Below are 23425 nucleotides of genomic sequence, written 5' to 3' on the forward strand. Positions count from 1 at the left end.
GGTCCTGGAAGAGGAGGCTTGAACCCCATTTGTGATGTACTATGTAGTAGAAGGGTATGGATCTTTAATCATTGTTAATATGGCTTTGAGGTCAGGAAGTGCACGGAAAGATAAATAAGTGAAGTCTGGACAGGGAAACAAAGTCACATTTGAATTGCCTTGCTCTACTGTGCTCAGTTTCACTTGTGTCATGGAATGGTGTCATTACATCACAGTCATGTTCTGGGCAAATCTGAAAAATTATCTCTTTCCCAGTGGAAAAACTCTCAAAACTTTGTCGATGTCTGTCCTGAATGGTGGAGCAGTGGATCATCTCAGAAAGAACGTTTTTAGCATCGCAACCATTTGAACAAGACTGGGTACTCTCTGAATGGGGAGCTGGAGGCTTCTGAGTCTGGCTGCCTGAGGCACTTGGAAGCTGTCAACCAAGTCTCACTATCACTTCCCACTTGAGAGGAGTTGTCAGCAATGTTTCCCTCTGCATCCCAAACTGAGCATGTGCAGGGGTAACTGGGAAGACTGCTGCTTTGAGAAAAAGAATGCATGTCGCTAAAAGCCCAGGTGAACAAAGCCTCTCCAATTTTCCTTGGGTGAGATGCTTTGTGTGACATGGCCCCAACTTGTATCCCCCTTTCAGTGTCTAGGGACCCAGAGGAGTGCCTACTGGAGTCTCCAAACTGCACAGTCTACAGTCAGGCTACCTCCTGGGCTAGGTCAACCCTATGTTCCCCCACATATTTGGCCCAGAATAGTGACTGTTCTTTTTAGTCCTGAATGAAATCTCAGAGAATACCTGAGGTTACTGTTATTTGAAGCGGGTAATGAAGCTGCACATCTCTTATGGGACTGCACCCTTTCTCAAGCTCTAGAGGAAAAAAGGGGATGACAAAATACCTCCCAACTCTACCACTGTTTTCTCCCAAGCACTTAAGTGCTCTGCCCACAGAAAGTGCTCAATAAATACCACTGATTGATTTACAAAGAAGCAACTCAGCATAGATCAGGCAGAGGAAAGTGAGACAAGACAGAAACAGAGTAAGTGCTGGTACTGAGTGCTAAACTGACTGGTATAACTACTTGGCTGAGGAAAAGCAGGGAGAGCAGCAAGGAGAATGAGAGAAGAGCTACTCAAGGTGATACACCCCCAGCGAGATGGAGGTTTGGAAACCCTCATGGTATTGTTGAATCATACAGATGGGAGAAATATTAGCTGTTGGCTATTCTAGTTGTACATATCAGACCCCTGGGAAGTGTTTAGCTGGTTACCAGGTGAACATCATGAGCCCAGGCTACCCAGGGCATCAAGCTCTTTCCTTTTCCCAGGTGAGAATCAAGGAAGACTTGCAGGCAGATGATGGGGCACCCATCACCCTGTGCACCTGGACAGAGCCAAAGTACAGGTGGGTTTCCACTTCTCCTTCCTTATACACCAGTAATTTTCACCTACCTGACAGCAGTGGTACTAAAGGAGGCTGAGGAGCGGGTAGAGATATAGGGGTAGTGCTTGGTGTCCAGTTTGTCATCGATAGTATCCTGGAAACAAAAGAGACTGACATCAGGCCTATGGTCTTGGAGAGGGGCCCAACGTAGCCATTTTGATTATTTCTTAAGTACTTACAATGTGCCAAGCACTGTTCTAAGTGCTGGGGTAGAGTGACACAAGTTAATCAATCCCACTTAGGGCTCACAGTCTACATAGGAGGGAGACCAGGTATTGAATTCCCATTTCACAGTTGAGGAAACAGGCACAGAGAAGTTAAGTAACTTGCCCAAGGTCACAGAGCAAGCAACTGGCAGAGCTGACATTAGAACCCAGGACCTCTGACTACCAGGCCCATGCTCTTTCCACTAAGCTATGCTGCTTCTCTGAAATACTTCCCAAGCACTTGGTACAGTGCTCTGCACACAGTAAGTGCTCAATAAATACAACTGAATGAATGAATGAATGAAATCCCAAAGGATCTGATCCAGAAGAAGCACAGTGAGATCTCTAGCCATCCTCCAAGCTCAATAAACATACAACTTCAAAGATCCTAAATATCCGAGGACCATTCCACCCCACTGTACGACACATAGTTGTGGATTTAACCTAAAGAGCAGTGTTTATACCTATTGTACTCTCTCAAGCACTCAGTACAGGGCTCTGCACACAGAAGACACTCAATAAATACCACTGGTTGATACAGTTGCCATAACTGACGGTTCCCAGATTTGCCATTTTTTCTGAAATGCCAAGGCCCCCATTTTAAACCAGGGCTTCACACCCTCCTATTTCCCAGAGATAGGGTTTGTTGAAACAAGGGCTTGGATAAAAGGGCAAAGGAGAGGGGTCACTGTGTTTAAAGAAAATGTTCTTCAAGCAAGCTTGCCAGTCGACCAACAAACATTTTTGCAGATACAATATCTGTTTGAACCTTAGCTGATGAAACTTTTGGGCCATTCTGCATCCTTCACCAAGTCCCAGTCTAGGTATGTTGAAACATCTGCTCTTGGGTTTAGTCCAAAGATGGTTCTGTTCAGCAGTTTCCCCTTACAATTTCACAACATACATCCTCTAAGAATCCTTGGGCCTCTACCTCATCCCCACCACTTCCTAGGACAAGAATGGGGCCAAATAAGAATCTTTGGGCCTCTACTTCATCTCCATCACTTCCTAGGACAAGAATGGGGCCAAATATCATAGTCATCCTGGCTCAAAGAGGCCACGACTTCGGTTAAGATTTTTGATGGTCAGTGTGAACAAGTTTGACTGACTACAGCAACGTGTGGCCAACAATCCTTCCATATGGTACATGCATGTGTGATGACTGCACTTTGCTGCACTGTTGCATCCGTTATCCATGGTACCTAGTATCATCTTCATTGTTCCTGGGAGGTGTGGCAATTCTCCCAGTGCTCTGCTTTAAAACAGCCACCCCATTTTTAACTGCCCTTCACCTGGCCGCCAAACTGTTTTCATTGTTGCTGGAGTCTAGGTCTCCCAGTGGTGTCAGATGCTTTCATATCCCCCTCAAATACCACAAGGATGTTTTGGTGTTGTTTCCTGCACTTCTCCTTAAAAATCATGTCCACTTTGCTCTAGTCTGAAATTGCATGGCAAATCTGGGAGTGTATGATAATGACGTTCTTAAGGTGTCCGTCCAGAACTCTGGCTATAATCTTGCCAACAGTGCAGAGTTGAGAGATTCCACAACAGGTTCTTCCATCATCTCTCACCACTTTTGTTTTGGAGCTAGTATTCTGGTGGCATATTGGAAAGCCTGTGGTATATTTTGCCACAGAATGCTACCCCTCCTCAACTCCCCTCCCACGGGAGGTCAGTTCCAACTGACTTCCTTATGCCTTTTACTTCTAAGTGGATAGAGGACAGGTCAGGGAGTCAGGAGGACCTGGGTTCTAATCCCAGCTCCAATTGTTTGCTGGATGACCATGGGCAAGTCACTTAACTTCTCTGTGCCGTAGTTCCCTCATCAGTAAAATGGGGATTAAGACTGTGAGCCCTATGTGAGACATGGACTGTGTCTAACCTGATTAGCCTGTATCTACCCCAGCACTTAGAACACTGCCTGGAGCATAGTAAATGCTTATCAAATACCACAATTAGTACCACAATTTATTATTACATTTAGTATTGTGAAAATCATTCTCCCCCAAACCAGATTAGGAAACCAGTGTTTGACTAGCCAAACACAAACACATCCCCTACTCATTGCCAAAGGTCTGGCCATCTATGATGCTCCCTTCCTAGTTTCCCTTCAGGGTCCTCAGAGGCATGGAGAGTCTAGGAGGGAGCACCAGGTATCACTCCTTTGAGACCCTTCCTCACCTCCACCATCGCCATCACCTCCTCCACCAAAAAGCAATTAAGGACTGTTCCCTGGAGCCCCAGGCCAGTACTTGGGTCTATGCAAGCTATGTAAATACAAGAGTCAGGTGACCCTGGTGGGTGTCAGCAGTGGCACTTGGCATCTCTTCCCCTCACTGACCTCCATGATGTCTTTAATAACTGGAGTCCATCGTGAGAGCTGGTAGGTCTGTTCGCTAATGCGTTCTTTTCGCTCCGGCTTGCTCCTGCGACGCAAGGTAGACTGGAAGTAAACACACAACTACAGTTAGTCCTGAAAGCTGGGGACCCATGCGTAAAATAGGTTATTGGGGATGTGGTACCATACCCCAAGGTTGAAAGAGGACTTACTGGAAGCTAAAGCTATTTTTAGCAATCAAAGATGAGATTCAGCCTAAATAGGGAGTTGCCTTCTGCATACCCGCTGCAGAATACATATGGAACCTGGAATCCATGAAGTTGTCAGTTCCAGACAGAGCACAGGTAGAGCATTTTGGCCCAAGGCAGAATGTTGATTTCTGCTAGACTTTCAGAGTGAGCCTATTCTACAATTTTCTGGAGACCATCTCTAGACTGCAAGCTCACTGTGGCAGGAAATTTGTCAGTTATTTTGCTATACTGTACTCCCCCCCAAGGACATCATACAGTGCTCTGCACATTGTAAATGCTCAATAAATACAACCGACAACTCAGCTTTCCAGAGCTTTGAGAAATGGCAACTACTGGCAAATGTGTTCAAATTCTAGTGACAGACTTGTGAAAATCAGAGGGTGACGAGATGGTGTAGATAGAGACAGTGCTAGAAACTTCCACCAATCAAGAAAATGGAGGGTTCTTAACCAAGGGAGGTTTTCAAAATGATCTTTGGGGCCCAGCTGTGGGTTACACCTTAGGATCCTTCAGCTACAGTCAAGTCCATTATTAGTAAGAGCAACTGCAGGCTGAGATTTGGAGAGGTTTCCTGGTCTCCCATCCCCTCAGGATCACCCTGCTACCTTTAGTCTGGATAGGGTTTCTGGCTTCCTGGGGTTGGTTTGGGTCTGGGAAAGAGAAGGGTGGGGCAGCAAGAAGCAGTGTGGTCTAGTGGAAAAAGCACAGGTTTGGAGGTCAGAGGACTTGGGTTTTAATCCTGGCTCCACCACTTGTCTGCTGTATGACTTGGGGCAAGTCACTTTGCTTCTCTGGGCCTCAGTTTCATCATATGTAAAATGGGGGTTCAAGACATATTGTCCTTATTACTTAAGACTGTGAGGCCCCTGTGGGACAGGGACTTTGTCCAATCTGATTATCTGGTATCTGACCTAGTGCTTAGGGCAGTTCTTGACAAATAGTAAATGCTTAACAAATACCAAAATTATTATTATTATGGGAAAAGGCATGGTCGTGGCAGGAGTTGAGAAAGTGGCTTAACTGAGGACAGTGGACATCTCATTTTCTCTTTCCCGCCCCACCTCCCCACCCTCTTCTCCCCTCTGCTGGAAACCCCAGGAAGACAGGGACCAACTAAGCTGCTGCTGCTACTACTTAAGAACAACTCTATGATTATCACCATTAACAGTATCATCATCAACAGTATTTACTGGACTCCTGCTGCATATCAAGCACCATATTGGAGGTCTACTTGAGAAGCAGCATAGCATAATGGGTACAGTGCAGGCCTGGGAGTCAGAAGGACCTGAGTTCTAATTCTGGTACTGCCACTTGTCTGCTGTATGACCTTGGCAAGTCACTTTACTCTTTTGTGCCTCAGTTACCGCACCTGCAAAATTGGGATTAAGACCGTGAACCTCATTTGGGACAGAGACTGTGTCCAACCTGATTAACTTGTACCTACCCCAGTGTTTAGAACAGTGCTTGGCACATAGTAAGTGTTTAACAAGTATCATTATTATTTTTTATTATTATTATTCAAAGCCCTTCTGAAATCCCATCTCTCCTGGAAGGCCTTCCTCAATTCATTTCTAATCTGCCCTATTTATAGCTCCCCAACTGCCACTTCAGCATTTTGGTACTACCTACACCCATATGTCATCCTCTCAGGGTTACAAATGAGAGTCTCCAGTACTCTAACAGTCTCAACTACAGAAGGGAGAGTCAAGCAGAGGCTTACCCATTCCACTCCTAGCTTAGCGAGTGGAAGACAATCTGCTACATGTCAAGACTCCCCTGTGCTGGGCAGTAGCAGCACGGAAGAGAGTCAAGGGTGAGTGGAGACTCAAGTTTAATGGGTGGAAGGAGGCAATGGTAGTTTTACCACTTACCATCCAAAAAAACTCTATGGATACACTACTGGCATAACTGCAGGTGGAGGTGGGGCATTCTACGAGAGATATGTCCATGGTGTCGCTATGGGTCGGAGACGACTCGAAAGCAGAAGACAAGACACCCTTGTGTACTCAAAACCTCCCATAGTGCTTATGTACATGCCCTATTACATAAGCACTAACACTCAGGTACAGATCTCCTTTTCCTTCCTCTTAGTCGTAAACTAATTGGGGGACTGACTTCCCCACTAGACTGTAAGCTCCTTGTGGGCAGGGGATCATGTCTACTAACTCTACTGTACTCTCCTTTACACACAGTAAGCACTCAATAAATACGACTGAATACAAATCCTTCGTGCCTAGTACAGTGCTTGGCCCACAACAGGAGCTTAAAAAATACAACTATCACTGAGTGCAGAGCACCATCTTGGGTACTTAGGAACATAAAAGAGAAGCAAAAACAAGGTTTTGGCCCTTGAGGAGCTTATTAAAAGAGACAAGTGAACATATATGACAAATAGGGCAAAAAGTGAGAAAATGTGCTCAAATCAACCTGGAGTAGTTGTCCTAGTAGAAAATAGTGCAGAGGATTGAAAATGGGGTGGCAATAACATAGCAATGATGATGATAATAATAATAATAATAATGATGATATTTGTTAAGCACTTCCTATGTGTCAAGCACTGTTATAACCACTGGGGTAGATACAAGATAATCAGGTTGGATAGAGTCCCTATCCCTATCAAGGAGCTGTGTGGCCTAAGGGAAAGAGCACGGGCCTGGGAATTGGAGGACCTTGGGTTCTAATCCCAGCTCCACCACAGACCTGTTGTGTGACCTTGGGTAGGTAACAAATACTTTGTGCCTCAGTTTCTTCATCTGTACAATGAGGATTCAATACCTGTCCACCCTCCCACTTACATTGTGAGTCCCATGTGAGACCTGATTATCCTGAATTTACCCCAGTGCTTAGTAGAGTACTTGGCACATAGTAAGCATTGAACAGATACCACACATTTTTATTATTCATTCATTCAATCAATTGTATTTATTGAGAGCTTACTGTGTGCAGAGCACTGTACTAAGCACTTGGGAAGTACAAGTTGGCAGCATAAAGAGACGGTCTCTACCCAACAATAGGCTCACAGTAGTATCACACATGGGGCTCACAGTCTAAGTCAGAAGGAAGGCTATTCAATCCCCATTTTGCAGGTGAAGGAACTGAGGCACAGAGAAGTTAAGTGACTTCCCCAAGGTCAGACAGCAAACACGTGGCAGAGCCGGTATTAGAATCCAGGTTCTCTGACTCCCAGGCCTGTGCTATTTCCACTAGGCCACACTGCTTCCATTCCCATTTTTTCAGATGCTGATGAGCCCAAGATGCCTAGGAGTTAGAAGACCATAGGTTCTAATCCCAGCTCTGCCACTTGTCTGCTGTGTGACCCTGGGCAAGTCACTTAACTTCTCCATGCCTCAGTTACCTCATCTGTAAAATGGAGATTGAGACTGTAAGTCTCATGTGGGACAGGGACTGTGTCAAACCCAATTTGCTTGTATCTGCCCCAGCGTTTAGTACAGTGCCTGGCCATATAGTAAGCACTTAACAAATACCAGAATTATTATTACTATGTCCTGACAGGCAGAGCAATAGCATATCAGTACCTTCCACTCCGGTGTTGGAAGTCAGTCTTTAGCAAGGCAGAGAGAGAGAAACAGAATGGACTTACATCCGTGATGATGGGCACTCCAAGATGAGCCATATTGGTGATTATTTCACTGTCCTCTGGGGGGATCTGAGCATGCTGAATCAGTTTGTTCAGGTTCTCTTCAGTGATACCTACAACAGACAGAGCAAATCCACTACCTGACACCAACTGGTTTTCCCCAAACAGACCACACCACACAGCCACCTGCTCCAGCAGTCATCACAAGAAAATCCCCAAATACCTGGGCTGTCCACAAGATCTTCTTCCTGCTCTACCATCCCTCACCTCCACAGTTTCAGGCATTAATTTCTTCCATCTCCTGACTTCCCTGAGGGGAAGGGACAAGTAGGAATCTGCACCTCCATTTTTTAAGTGAGGAAAACAAGATATATGTTTCTTGCCACTGAGTAGACCCATGGACAAATAGCACGTGGCAGAGCCAAGCATCAGGTCCCAGGTCTAACTTTAAAGCCCCATGCTCCATTCACTAGACACCCTGGCCCAGGATGTAACAATCCCCAATCCAACCTCTCTCTCTTCTCTTTGCCTCTCTTGTCTATTTCTTTTCCCATTTCTGGCTCTCTTGTGTCCATCTCAGGATAACACTCTTTGCTACTCTCCCAGCCTTCGCAGCAGTATCCTCAGAGGAGCTCTCCTCCCTGCTCTCAAGTGCTACTCCGGCCACCTGTGCTTCTGACCCCATTCCCTCTCATCTCATGAAATCTCTCACTCCGTCCCTTCTCCCCTCCTTAACTTCCAACTTCAACCACTCACTCTCCACTGGTTCCTTCCCCTCTGCCTTCAAACATGCCCATGTCCCATCCTAAAAAAACCCTCTCTTGACCCCACCTCACCTTCTAGTTATCACCCCATCTCCCTCCTACCATTCCTTTCCAAACTCCTTGAACGAGTTGTCTACACGCGCTTCCTCGAATTCCTCAACACCAACTCTCTCCTCGACCCCCTCCAGTCTGGCTTCCATCCCCTACATTCCACGGAAACTGCCCTCTCAAAGGTCACCAATGACCTCCTGCTTGCCAAATCCAACGGCTCATACTCTATCCTAATCCTCCTCAACCTATCAGCTGCCTTCGACACTGTGGACCACCCCCTTCTCCTCAACACTCTATCCGACCTTGGCTTCACAGACTCCATCCTCTCCTGGTTCTCCTCTTATCTCTCCGGTCGTTCATTCTCAGTCTCTTTTGCAGGCTCCTCCTCCCCTTCCCATCCCCTTACTGTGGGGGTTCCCCAAGGTTCAGTTCTCGGTCCCCTTCTGTTCTCGATCTACACTCACTCCCTTGGTGACCTCATTCGCTCCCATGGCTTCAACTATCATCTCTACGCTGATGACACCCAAATCTACATCTCTGCCCCTGCTCTCTCCCCATCCCTCCAGGCTCGCATCTCCTCCTTCCTTCAGGACATCTCCATCTGGATGTCTGCCCGCCACCTAAAACTCAACATGTCCAAGACCGAACTCCTTGTCTTCCCTCCCAAACCCTGCCCTCTCCGACTTTCCCATCACTGTTGACGGCACTACCATCCTTCCCGTCTCACAGGCCCGCAACCTTGGTGTCATCCTCAACTCCGCTTTCTCGTTCACCCCTCACATCCAAGCCGTCACCAAAACCTGCTGGTCTCAGCTCCGCAACCTTGCCAAGATATGCCCTTTCCTCTCCATCCAAACCACTACCCTGCTCATTCAAGCTCTCATCCTATCCCGTCTGGATTACTGCATCAGCCTCCTCTCTGATCTCCAATCCTCGTGTCTCTCCCCACTTCAATCCATACTTCACGCCGCTGCCCGGATTGTCTTTGTCCAGAAATGCTCTGGGCATGTTACTCCCCTCCAGAAAAAGCTCCAGTGGCTACCAATCAATCTGCGCATCAGGCAGAAACTCCTCACCCTGGGCTTCAAGGCTCTCCATCACCTTGCCTCCTCCTACCTCACCTCCCTTCTCTCCTTCTCCAGCCCAGCCCGCACCCTCCACTCCTCTGCCGCTTATTTCCTCACCGTGCCTCGTTCTCGCCTGTCCCACCGTCAACCCCCGGCCCATGTCACCCCCCTGGCCTGGAATGCCCTCCCTCTGCCCATCCGCCAAGCTAGCTCTCTTCCTCCCTTCAAGGCCCTACTGAGAGCTCACCTCCTCCAGGAGGCCTTCCCAGACTGAGCCCCCTCCTTGCTGTACCCCTCATGCCCCTCTCCATCCCCCCCGTCTTACCACCTTCCCTTCCCCAAAGCACCTGTATATATGTATATATGCTTGTACATATTTATTACTCTATTTATTTTACTTGTACATATCTATTCTATTTATTTCATTTTGTTAATATGTTTGGTTTTGTTCTCTGTTTCCCCCTTCTAGACTGTGAGCCCACTGTTGGGTAGGGACTGTCTCCATTTGTTGACAACTTGTACTTCCCAAGCGCTTAGTACAGTGCTCTGCACACAGTAAGCAATCAATAAATACGATTGATTGATTGATCTCCCCTTTCCCCGTGAGAATTGCCACCTGAAATACCTGCCCTGGTATCAAGTCAATCATCAATCAATGGTATTAACTGAACGCTTATTGCACACAGAGCACTATATTAAGCGCTTGGGGGAGTACAATGTAACAGAATTGGTAAACATGTTCTCTGCACACAAGAAACTTATAGTCTACAGGGGGAGTCACACATATCCATGAGTATCCATGGACAGCCACACATGTTTTGCATATGGTGGTAAAATACACAGCTCAAGGCAGTTTGCAGGTGAGTGGCCAACCCTACTCGGGGAATGTAGATTAGAGTTGCATCAGATCCCATCTGCTTTTCCCCTCAGGCTCTCATTTCCCTCTAGAACTTACATTAAAAAGTGAAGGCCAAAACAGCAGTGATTTCTAACATCAGAGATCAAGAAAGATGAAAACATAAACTTGAGCTCTTGCCTGGATAAAATGCCTTTTTTATTTTTTTTTTCCTGTGAAACATTCCTTAATGGGCAATTTTGTTTGAAGAGTGCACTCAGCAGTATTCAGTATTAAAAGACAGGGAGAGGTGGGTGGAGGAAGGGTCGACAAAGAGACAGAAGGCAAGAAAGTAGCTGGGAGGAGGGAAGGGACAAAAAAAAATCAAGAAATTGAAGACAACAGTTACTAGCGTTTCACTGGAGGATGGCTGAGTGAACAACTGGGGACTAGGGCATAGGCAGCCAGAAGCCAGGGAAACATTAACAGGCACTCTGGCCATAGGACAAGAGCTTAGTACAGTGCTCTGCACACAGTAAGCGCTCAATAAGTATGATTGAATGAATGAGTGACAAGGGGCTACTGAATTCTCAAAAGTTTGGGTGCGTGCTGGAATGGGCTGAGGATTCACACTAGAGGGGCTCAGGCTGGGGCAAGGTTGGATGTGGTAGGACAGAGAGGGGCTGGGGATGCAACTTCTGGGAGATAGCTTCAGGGGTTTGGCAGGAAGTTTTTGAGGAGAGGGACAGGGAGGCCAGGAACAAAGCAGAATCCAGATCTCAACAGATATGCGGGAGCAAGAAGGCTCGGAATCCAGGTACCTGTACCCATGGCTCCAATCCTAGTGCTGAATGCTCTGCCTGCTGATTGAGGTGACCACCAAACACCTTACTTGACTTGCTGCTCTGCCAACCCCAACACATACACTGATGCTGACCTGAATTTTAAATGACGTTTAAGAAAAATTTGTTTAATAACAGATTTTCTCTGAATTTTAATTTGAAATCGACCTCAATGTTCTTCACTGTTATTTATCTGGCAGTAAAAATCAAGGACAAGTTTTGGACGGCCCACCCCAGGCCTAGAACTCGGAACAATTCTGGGGTTTGGGGGCTTATAGAAATAAGGTGGCTCAATTGCTTTCTGCCTCTTTCAAACCTCCCAATTTGATGAATTTTTTCCCCTGGCCTTGCTCTCCGTTGCCCAGCTGCACATTTCCCACTTTTCTCCTGTTATTCCTACCATTCTTCAAGAAGATGTAGAGAAGGATGATGCGGATTTTGTCATAGGTACTGACGTTCCCATCCAGCAGGATTGGAACAATGGCCCGCATAGGATCCTTGATCTTCTCCCCCTCAGCATCGGTGCCCATGGCCAGGTCCTACAGAAAACAAACACCTGTTAGCCCCAGCCTGGACTCCAGGAGATCAACATTAAAGACTTTGAAGAAACCCAGGGCTATGAGTCTGAAGCTGTAGGTGTAGATACCAGAGACCCATGAAGTACTGGGTATGGATAGTGGTTCACTGCTTGTGATAAGCCTCTGGAAAATGACTTAGTCTGGAGGTTAGAGGAAACTTTAAGTTTCTAGACTGTAAGGTCATTATGGGCAGGAAATGTGTCTACTACTTCTGTGATACTGAACTCTCCTAGACACTTAGTTCAGCATCTGTACATACTAAGCATTTAATAAATACCACTGATTGATTGATTCATTAGGTACATCAATCAATCAATAAAATTTATGTGCTTATTTTAATGGTGTTTGCTAAGCACTTACTATGTATCAAGCACCATTCAAAGTGCTGGGGTAGATATGAGTTAATCAGGACAGACAAAATCTATCACTCAGGGAGCTCACAGTCTAAGTAGGAGGGAGAAAAGGTACTGAATCCCTATTTTACAGTTGAGATAACTGAGGCACAGAGAAGTCAAGTGATTTGCCCTACGCCACACAGCAGGCAGGTGGCGGGAGCCAGGTTTAGAACCCAGGTCCTCTGACTCCCAGCCCCACACTCTTTCCCATAGGCCATGCTGCTTTCTATTGAGTGCTTGCTATGTGCACAGCATTGTACTAACCACTTGGAAAAGAACACTATAGCTAGTAGGCAAGTTCTCTGTCCTCGAGGAACTTACAGTCAGAAAAATACATTACAGTTATGAGAAACCACTACAGAATATAGATAGACCACTCGCTAGAGACCTTGAGATCAAGTAATGGAAGAAAGGTTGAAAAACTCAGAATCGAACACTTAGTCCTGCCAGAGTTCCCAGTTAGGAATACCACAAACACTCATTTCAGGAACAGAGCAGCTGGCTAGGTTCCCATCGGCAGCTGTGCAGAGCCCGTGAAGAAGCCCACGCATGCAAAACCCAGAAAGCACAGCACTCCAAACCAGCCCAGCCCAGTCCCTACCATCGCAAATGGGACTGCACTGACTCCAACACGTGGGTCTTGCCAGGTTCTAACTCTGCAGAATGTTGAAATTTTGAGGTTAAGATTTGGCCGGGTGAATGCCTGGAGGAGAGGGTAGAGAATGAGGGTGAAAGGCCAGAGAGCACCCTACCTGTTCAACTCGGCAGAGTTTATCCACAGTGCCTTGATAGTGCTTCATACAGTCCTCAGCCAGGTGTAGGTGAGTTGAATACTACAAATTAAGAAAGGCATTATATAAACTGAACAAACAACTAGATAATTAGAATATGATCAAGTAAAAGCTTACCAAGGGGAATCATCACAACACCCATAACTTGGTCCATACAGAATAATTTTTTTCAAATTACCCACCAGCTTTTGTTCCATTTTGACTTCAAAAAAAAAAAAACCAACTTGGAATACAGAGGTGGAAGGAGTTTATAAGAACAAGACTTTAATGTGGCCAGGAAAGGCTCTGAGACTGTAATCCACAGGCACATTTTGCTATGATACAGTTACTTTCAATTCTCTGCCTTTTCCTTACCCTAACAGTGCTACCAGGAGAATCTATGGGCTTTCCAGGAGGAAAGAAGAGTAATATGGCTTTTTTGGAAAATGGGTGCTAGTGCTTCTCATCTATATATTGGTGATTTCCTGCTACTCGCTCTTTAATCTCGTTTGGCAGTTCCTGATCACTTTTCCTGACAGTTTCTGATCACTGTACCTTGCTGAGTTCTTTCTGGTACTGGGGCATCTTCTTCAGCATCTGTGATAGGTCCCTCATGGTTGTCTGCAATGAAGAAAAATTCAAACCTGCATCATACTAGTGTATTTTACTTTGATCACTGCAGTAAGATAGTCTACGAACAGGAGCAAGGAACATAAGGCCATAAGCACTGCTATCCTGAATCAGGCTACTGGTTCAGCCAATCCAAAAGGAGACTTGGGTGTCCTTCAGCAAGTGATTTCTTATACCCCTTAAAAATCCACCATGGACCCATCATGCATGAACTGATGTAAACCCTTTCTGAACCTACTATTTTCTGCTTTCATATATCCTGAAAAGAAGGATTTCCTCTCGCTTTGAACTAGCCATCTCCAGCCTTCAAAGGGCATTCTCTGGCCAATATAAGCTGAGTCCCAGATTCTCCCTCCACACCAGGCTCCTGCCTGGCCAATACTTTCAGGTGGCTCATCACCATCCCTTAAGACCAAATGACCATCTGCAGACACAGATCTTCCCCTTCCTCCACCTGATCATCAAGAGTCTAATTACTACTTCATTGTCTGCTTCCAATAAGATATTTTTAGACTTCAGTCTACTCATCTGAACCCTCACACACACACTCCCCCTCTGCTAGAAGTCATCTCCCTTCCCTTTGGAGAACTCCCCACGTTGTCAAACCAACCAATGCCTCTGAGGCCCGGTCTCTGTAGCCCCACTGATCCTGGGGGATTGTAAACCCCTCAAGGACAGAGACGTGATACAGTCAAAATGATGCCTGACTGTGGGAGGTGATGGTGTGGGGCAGACTAGTGGAATTTTATTTCTGATTCTATGCCTGAGCTATGGGTATTCTGGTCTAAGACCCTTAATCCCAAACCTCAACTCTTAGGACTCTGGAACAGTAAACCAGAGATATCCAAAGGATTGGAATAAAAAGACAACAACGTTCCTCGTTCATTTCTGAACACAGATGACAACACTCTCAGCCCCTTTCCCCTTCCCTTCTCCCTGAGGAATGCTTCCCCTCTTACACACTTGCAGGAGAGGAAACTCAGGGACTAATTTAAAGGACATTTGAGCAGAAGTGATGAATTAACCTTCTCGCCTGTGTTCATCCTCTTGCTGGAAGAAAAATCTTTCAGAGAACGGGTGACCTCCCTGGAAATAAGAACAGCAGCATAATATCACTGCCTCTTTGTTAGACATGCTTTTCCACCCCTCCTTCCTCACAAGAGGGGATAAAATGTGGAATCACTGCGAGTAAACTGATTCCATGATGAGCAAACTCTGGGTTGGAGAGATGGCACTGCCACCTAGTGCTTCAGTTTTACTGGGGAAAAAATAACCAGAAATAATTTCTAATAGAAATTCCCCTAGAGAGCAACCATGTCACCTGCAGCCCAGGACAAATGTCAGTTTCACTCAGCAGAAGGCTAGGGAGAAAATCAGTTCAATGGGCATTCACAGGGCTATGGGGTCAAGAATGCTTGAACTGAGCCAGACAACACATTAATCAGATTTTAGTAAGCATCAGATAAGCTATAATAATGACAAAGCTTTGGGCTTGTGGGGTTTTTTTGAACATTTCTAAAAGCACTCTATAAACTTCCTCAGAGGATTCCTAGCAGGGGGCTATTATCCTAATTATTACTGGGCCAGAGTGGCAAAAGGATTGGTCCTAAATTGGTGGCTGAGTCAAGAGTAAAAGCCAAGGATTCATCTTCATCTCTCCATAATTTAATGTCTGTCTCCCCCTCTATACTGTAAGCTCCTTGGGGGCAGGGAATGTATCTACCAACTCTAATACACTGTACTCTCCCAAGCGCTTAGTACAGTGCTCTGCTTTCAGGAACTGCTCAATAAATACCGTTGATTGTTTGAATGGGCACCAATTGTTTGCATAGCACAACCTGAGGTGCTTGGGGACACACAGCAGAAGCAAAAGACATGATCCCTACCGAGGTACCTACCAAGGCAGGAGACACAAACTGTCAAATATAAAGCAAGTAAAAATGTAAAAGCATATATGCAAATTTTACACCTAAGCAACTGTAGAAATAAATAAGGAACAGAGAGACACAGGAGTGCTCAGATGACTGATGGGATAACCTAACCATTAGGAGGGGATTTAAATCAGTAAATTCTTTCCAGAGGAGATGGCTTTTAAGAAAAGTTTGCTCATCATGGAATCAAGAGAAGCAGCATAGCCTAGTGGATATAGCATGGGTCTGGGAGTCAGAGGGACCTGGGTTCTAATCCCTGCTCTGCCACTTGTCTGCTTTGTGATGTTGGGCAAGCTGTTGTGGACAGGGAATGAGTCTATTGTTATAGTGTACTCTCCCAAGTGTTTAGTACAGTGTTCTGCACAAAGTAAGCACTCAATAAATGTGATTGAATGAACTCAACATCTCTGGGTCTCAGTTACCTTATCTGTAAAACGAGGATTAAGACTCTGACCCTTTGTGAGGCACATATTATGTCCAACCTGATAAACTTTATCTACCCCCACACTGAGTGCCTGACACATAGTGAGCGCTTAACAAATACCATAAAAAAAAAAGAAAAGGTCATGAAGGTAGGGAGGGACATGGTTTGGCAGATTTGAAGGAGGAAGAGTTCTCTGGTGAACTTTCCACCTCGAATCATATACACAAAGTATTCAAAGTTATCTGCTATGAAACCTCAGCTCACCAAAGACCACAGATGAAAAAGCGGAGCACTTACTGGGAGACCTCTGCAATATGCTTGTGACGCAGAGTTATCCAGAGGTCATCATCTTCATCCAGGAGAACTTCTTTCACCCGAGCTTCTCCGATGCCACTTGTCTCATACCTGAAGAAAAGATCAGATGCAGATGGATGATGCTGTCACTAAAATAATCAAATCCTAGCTTCCAATCTCTTCCAAACAGTCTATGTTTTTCTACTGCTTGGGAAAGGTTTCCGCCACGACATCTTTTTTACTCGTGTAGAGGCCTCTCCATTTGGTAAAGGCTCCTTTCATTCATTCATTCAATCATATTTCTTGAGCGCTTACTGTGTGCAGAGCACTGTACTAAGTGCTTGGGAAGTACAAGTTGGCAACATATAGAGATGGTCCCTACCCAACAACGGGCTCACTGTCTATAAGGGGGAGACAGACAAGAAAACAAAACATGTGGACAGGTGTCAAGTCATCAGAATACATACAATTAAAGCTAGATGCACATACAAGTAAAATAAAGAGTAATAAATCTGTACAAACATATATACAGGTGCTGTGTGGAGGTGAAGGAGGTAGGGCTGGGGGGATGGGGAGGAGGAGAGGAAAAAGGGGGCTCAGTCTGGGAAGGCCTCCTGGAGGAGGTGAGCTCTCAGTCCTTCTGTCCCACCACCCATACTGCACCAAAGATGGAGCAGAATTTTGTTCCAAGTGGGCTCAAAATAATGTTGTTGTCCTAATTGAGACATCTTCAGAAGTATAAGTCCTTACCAGGGTGGAAGTACAGTGGAACAAAAGAATAAAATACAGTTGGAAACATTTCTGGGTTGATGCCTTTTTTGGTTTGGTTTGGGGCACCAAGTCTCTTGGACTGGGGACTCTTGGGCAGCTCAGGGGCTGGGATTCCCCTCTCCAAGTCAGGGTGGGGAAGGCCGACATGCCTTCCTGCTGATCCTGCTCTTTAGAACGTAGAGGCAGCTTTGTTTGTGTCTGGTCTTTGGATGATCTGGAAGCGGCACTGTAAGGCCCCAAACAATCTCCTTTACCAGTGGGCCTGCTGGACAATGTGCTTAGTCTTTCATATTGTTTTCATTTCTACTGTCTTCCTCCTCCATTATGTGTCTGCACCAAACATTTTTCTTAGACTTGAGCCCCTGGAGGTCCATGAAACCTGTCAAATTCTCTCCTTTTTATTTTTTTCCAGTGGTTAGTAGTGCTTTGAACACAGAAGATGCTTAGTAAATTTTTCTACTACTACTACTACTACTACTACTACTACTACTAAAACTACAATAGCGTAGTGGTCAAATTAGCTTGAGACAAACTTAATGACAGTTTGAAAGCATTTCAGAGCTCTTACCAGAACTCTAAGGGTGATATTCCCTGTACTTCACTCTCATGTCTCTTGCCTTCGACCCCTTTTCTTTTGCCATTAACCTCTTGTTCACAGCCATCTTCAAAAGTCTACTAAAATCACATCTCCAGTAAGCCTTCTCTGACTAATCCCTCATCTCCTCACCCTGTTTCCCTTCATATTGCATTAGTTAATCAGAGTTCCCACCTGCCAAGGACTTAGCTACTTACCCCACCCCCTCTCCCCACGGCACTTATGTTGACATCTTTATATTCAATGCTTTCCCTAACTGTAATTTGTTTTAGTGTCTGTAACCCTCACTAGGCTGTTTGCACCTTGAGGGTACCAATTATGTCTTCTAACTCTATCATATTCACCCAAGCACTTAGTAAAATGCTTTGCACAAAGTGCTCAACAAATATTACTGTTTGATTGATTACTAATATTGGACTAATTATCCAGTTCAATCAATCAATCAGTATTCACTGAGCATTAACTGAATGCAAAGCACTGTATTAGGCATTTTGGAGACTACAATAAAACAGAGTTGGCAGATACATTCCCTGCCCACAAGAAGCTTACAGTCTAGAAGCAGAGACAGATGTTCATAAAAATAAATAAATTTTGGATACATACACAAATGCTGTGGGGCTGAGGGTGCAGTAAATACCGAGTGCTTAAAGGGTACAGATCCAAGTGCATAGGTGATGCGCAGAAGGGAGAGAGAGTTGAGGAAAAGAGGGCTTAATTGGGAAAGGCCAATTGGAGAGATGTGATTTTAATAAGAATTCAATATGATTTTAATTAGAAGATGGAGAGAATGGTGATCTGGCATATATGGAGCAAGAGGGAGTTCCAGGCCAGAGGGAGGATGTGGAAAAGGTATTGGGGGAAAGAGAGATGAGACCAGGATACAGTAAGAATGCTGCAATTAGAGAAGTGAAATGTGCAGACTGGGCTGAAGTAGGAAATCAGAGAGGTAAGGTAGTAAGAGGTGAGCTGATTGAGTCCTTTAAAGCCTATGGTAAGCAGGAGCGAGAAGCAGCATGGTGTAATGGATAGAGCACGAGCCTGGGAGCCAGAAGGTCATGGGTTCTAATCCCAGTTCTGCCACTTGTCAGCTATGTAACCTCAGGCAAGTCAATTCACTTCTCTGGGCCTCATCAGTAAAATGGGGATTGAGACTGTGAGCCCCATGTGGAACAGGGACTGTGTCCAATCTGATTTGCTTGTATCCTCCCCAGCACTTAATACAGTACCTGGAACATTGTAAGCACTTAACAAATACCCCAATTATTATTATTATTGACTTCTATTTGATGTGGAGGTGGTTGGGCAATCACTGGAGTTTCTTTAGGAGTGAAAGACACAGTCAGAACGGTTTCTTAGAAAAATGATCCACACAACAGAGTGAAGTACTGACTGGAGTGGGAAAAGACAGGAGGTAGGGTGGCCAGTGAAGCAGCAGATGCAGTAATCAAGGTGGGAAAGGATAAGTGCTTGGATCACCATAGCAGCAGTTTGGATGGAGAGGAAAGGGTAGATTTTAGTGATGTTAAGAAGATAGAACTGACAGGATTTGGTGACAAACAATATGTGGTTTGAATGAGAGGAATATGTTGAGAATAACACCAAGGTTTCAGGCTTGTGAGATTGGAAGGATTACATGGGAAAGACAAAGGGAGGACATGGATTGTGAGGGGAGATGAGTAGTTCTATTTTGGACAAGTTTAGTTTAAGGTGTTAATGGAACATCCAGATAGAGAAATCCTGAAAGCAGGAGGAAATGTGCAACTACAGAGAAGGAAAGAAGTCAGGGCTGGAGAGATAGGGCGTGAACAGTAGGGGATTTCCCACTAGTACATTTTGTTGCTGTTTGCAGCAAAATATATTAAATTTGAGTTGTGGGCAAAAGGTTTTTTGAATGCCCTCATACATATTTCCTCATTGGCTGGTAGTCCATTGATTTGCCCTCAACCCTGCATCTAGTCTGCCTGAAATCCCAGGACTGGCAGGACAGTGGCAAAGTGAGGTGACAATGCTGAAGGGTGGGAATGCTTGAGTGTAATGAAAAATAATCTTCTAAATCTTCTAAAAACACACTTCCCATCGCAGGAACAGTTACTGTGTTTCCATCATCATGAAAGGGAAGACACGGGAAACAGGAAAACCTGTTTTTCACTACTTTGTCCCTGAAGAGGACAACAGATAAAATGTCCCCTTCCAGGGAAGAAGCAGCAGTTTTGTTTTTGTCTTGAAGGGTTAACAAGAACCATCTGTGTTGCATTTTATAAAAATGCATTTCACACCCAAAACACAGTAAACAGTTTTTGAGAACGATTAAATTAAAAAAAAAAAACATAATTGCAAAGACTCAAATTAACAAGGCCCTGAAGATCAGGACCTAAAAGGAATCACATTGTGACAAGAAAGAATTTGAATGAAACATTATATCATATGAATTCAATCAACCATTCCTTTTCAGAGCTGGTAGCATCATCACTCATAGGGGAATAGGATTAATTTTGCTGGCTTCTCAAAATGTTTACAGGATGAACTGCAAATGTGTATCAACGCCCCTAGACTTTCTCAAGCCAATGAACAACACTGACCTGAAACACTTTCTAGGAAATTCCCAAGCACTGAGAGTTGACTGTTCTACAAACAACTCCCTAATCTGGGGTGAAAAATAAAGAATGTAAATTAAATGTATTAACTCAGGCCCTCTTAGAATAAGGGCAGACTGCAAAAAGCCTTAACAGGATGATCCATTTCAGTTGTTCTTTGCCAGACTGCCTTATCTTTTCCCGATGCCACATACTCACTTGTACACATCATTTTCAATGGGCAACAGGTCATAGCTCATAGCCTGGAAAGTTAATTCGTGAAGAACTGGAGAGCTGGGGTCAAATCCGCGATCCAGAATCAAGAGCTGGGAGCGAGCTTTGTCAGGACCCTAGGAAACGAACAGTGAGAGATATATCTTTGATTTTCTTGGGTAAAACAATTTTGGGAGCTAGGACTATGGATCCTTGCAGATAATTTTCCCCATTTTGATGATCTGAAATTTAAATGTGCTCCTGAGGTACAACCACTCCCTGGCCTCCAACCCCTCTCTGCAAGACTTCATTAGCAGGAGAAGAGTCTACGTGGAGAGCCCAGTGCTACTTTGAGTTCTCAGAACCAGGTTGGCCCCACTGAAGCTGGAATAATGATCAACAACCACAGTGGATTTGTGACTTGGAAATTCCCTAGGTTCCTAGACTCAAATATGTGTAAGAAACAGTCTTTGTGGAGATCATTTTCACCATCTATCTACAAAAACTTCCTAAAAAAAAGTAGAATCTAATTTACAGAAAAATGATATGGCCCATTTATGGTACTGCAAATTTACGTTTTTACTCCTAGTAATCAAAACTCAGGCAGATGATTGAGTGGCTTCAACCGATACTCACCTCCCCCATAGTTGGGTCATCAGCCTTATAGGCATCCAGTTTATCTTGGATTAGTTGGGCCAACATGGCATTGTCTTTGTAGTCCCTAGCAAAGAAGATAAGATCATTGAGAAACTCAGCCAGAACTTCTCCCTGAATATCAGTACCCCTTTGCTCCCCTTCTTGGAGTCCTGATCTTCAGAGGTGATGGGGTCCTAGGTGTGGCTGCCTTGGGGGTGCAAGAGTTGCTCTTGTAGAAGTAGGACTTAGAGGAGAAGGGAAACTGAAGACGGTGCTGGAAAGTTCTTTCAGAAGAAAAAAGCTTTCCTTCTCCATCTTTGTATACTTCTTTCCCCTCTCTTGACCTTTTCTCCTTCTCCAATACCCTATTCTTCCTTCTTTTCTTTCCTCTTACTCCTTCCCCTTCTTCCACTCAACCCAGTCTATCTTTTTGCACCTTACCCTATTTCCTCTTCATCCTTTATGGCCTGTTGTAATCTTCCCTTTGCCCTCACCAAACCAGCTTTACATTCCCATTTTTTCCAAGTCATACGTATCTGCGTAAGAAGCCAAGTCTGATCAGCCACACAGTAGCATTCAATCTGGCCTCATTTCATTCATTCATTCAATTGTATTTACTGAGAGCTTACTGTGCGCAGAGCACTGTACTAGGCACTTGAGCACTGTACTAAGACTTTCCACTCTATCAGACCCCAATCCTTCAAAAACGTCTACAAGTCACCCTACTCCCTTAGAGCTCTACCACGTTTTCTGGGGTCCTGTTGCCCTTTAGCAGAGATGAAATTTGTGTTTCCTTTTCCACTCCACATCTGTTGTGCTCTGTAACATCCCTCAACTCTGGTCTGACTTTTTATTTCCAGCAGGGACTAACCATCCCATCTTTGCCACTTGTCAGCTGTGTGATCTTGGGCAAGTCACTTAACTTCTCTGAGCCTCAGTTACCTCATCTGTAAAATGGGGATTAAGACTGTGAGCCCCACATGGGACAACCTGATCATTTTGTATCCCCCCAGCGCTTAGAGCAGTGCTTTGCACATAGTAAGCGCTTAACAAATGCCATCATCATCATAGAATACATGGGGTACATGGAGAGGGTCATTCTTTTAGGCTTAACAGTTGCTGTATGCAACAGGGCATTATTGGAAAGATCCTACTTTTGATTTCAAACATCTGAGAAATTCATCTCTAGAGCAGTCGCCTTGGAGAATACATCCCTGATTGTGGCCTGGGTCAGGTCTGTTTGCAACTTCCCCTCAACTAACTTAAAGGATGACTTTAATATTGGAGGAACACTGGAATCAGGAGAGGTTCAGAAAAGAAGAGCACAAAAGAAATGAAGAACTCAGAAATCTTTGTAGTGCTGAAGAGAAGGAGTTCTGTCTCTCAAACAGTAAGATGTTACAATGACTTCGACCCTAATTAATGACAAGAGAACCCTGCAAATTCACTTCAGGACTTACAATGCGGTGCCTTACCCACGATATCGAACAGCTGGGTATTCCTTCAGGGTGGCACAAAGGGTTGCGATCTGTTCTGCCAGGCGTTCCAAGATTGGATTCTTCATCTGAGCCTTGTGGGGACTATAGAAGCTTTGGAAAGAATCAGCTGAGTCCAAGGAGTACACCTAAAAAGGCAAAGAGAAGCTGCCCCCTCTGAGTTCCCAGTAGCACGTACAGGCCCACGCATTCCACCTTTAAGCTGATCACGGTGTGACAGAGAAGCAAGGCCATCAGATGCCCAACAGCTTTTAGAGTCTGTGCCACCTGGTGCCACTGGCCAGTGAGGAGCCCCAGACCTCATTTCACAGGGCTTGGAGTGCCTTTGGGCACCTGAATGATGTCAGTCCATACTGGCAAGTGGCCTCAGTTGTCTGTAGCAGTCGGGAGCACCCCCAAATCAATCAATCAATTGTATTTATTGAGCGCTTACTGTGTGCAGAGCACTGTACTAAGCAAACTAACCAAAGCAATTCTAGGAGCTCACAGGGGCTCCATAGCAAACGTGCAGATCCAACATACTGCAAGTTGCTGCAGCTTCCTAAGCTTTCGAGCTATCTTCTTTGATCATAGTTCATCAATTAAAAAGCATAACTTTATGGCCAAGCAGATTGCTGTAAGATTCAGCCCGCCCACCGCTGACCTGCTGGCTGAATGGCCAGCTGAGAGGGAGGTAGAGGAAGGTCCCAACCTGCCTCTTCTCCCTCCCTACCCCGTCTTCGCTAGCA

The 23425-nt window shown here is 45.1% G+C and overlaps 1 protein-coding gene across 2 annotated transcripts in view; it reads right to left on the bottom strand.

Annotated features, from left to right (window-relative positions):
• STXBP1 (syntaxin binding protein 1) overlaps nt 1-23425 on the bottom strand; it is an 86300-nt gene that overhangs the window by 11434 nt on the left and 51441 nt on the right. For both annotated transcript variants that reach the window (XM_038746035.1, XM_038746034.1), the window contains exons 7-17: nt 22677-22825; nt 21202-21286; nt 20572-20702; nt 16417-16524; nt 14790-14850; nt 13690-13755; nt 13117-13197; nt 11792-11930; nt 7836-7945; nt 3987-4088; nt 1448-1533 (exon numbers count right to left, since the gene is read on the bottom strand). In XM_038746035.1, the coding sequence (XP_038601963.1) occupies nt 1448-1533; nt 3987-4088; nt 7836-7945; nt 11792-11930; nt 13117-13197; nt 13690-13755; nt 14790-14850; nt 16417-16524; nt 20572-20702; nt 21202-21286; nt 22677-22825 (1118 nt within the window). The remainder of the gene's footprint in view (nt 1-1447; nt 1534-3986; nt 4089-7835; nt 7946-11791; nt 11931-13116; nt 13198-13689; nt 13756-14789; nt 14851-16416; nt 16525-20571; nt 20703-21201; nt 21287-22676; nt 22826-23425) is intronic.

The sequence above is a fragment of the Tachyglossus aculeatus genome, chromosome 4 (genome assembly GCF_015852505.1).
Source record: "Tachyglossus aculeatus isolate mTacAcu1 chromosome 4, mTacAcu1.pri, whole genome shotgun sequence".
Taxonomy (NCBI): domain Eukaryota; kingdom Metazoa; phylum Chordata; class Mammalia; order Monotremata; family Tachyglossidae; genus Tachyglossus; species Tachyglossus aculeatus.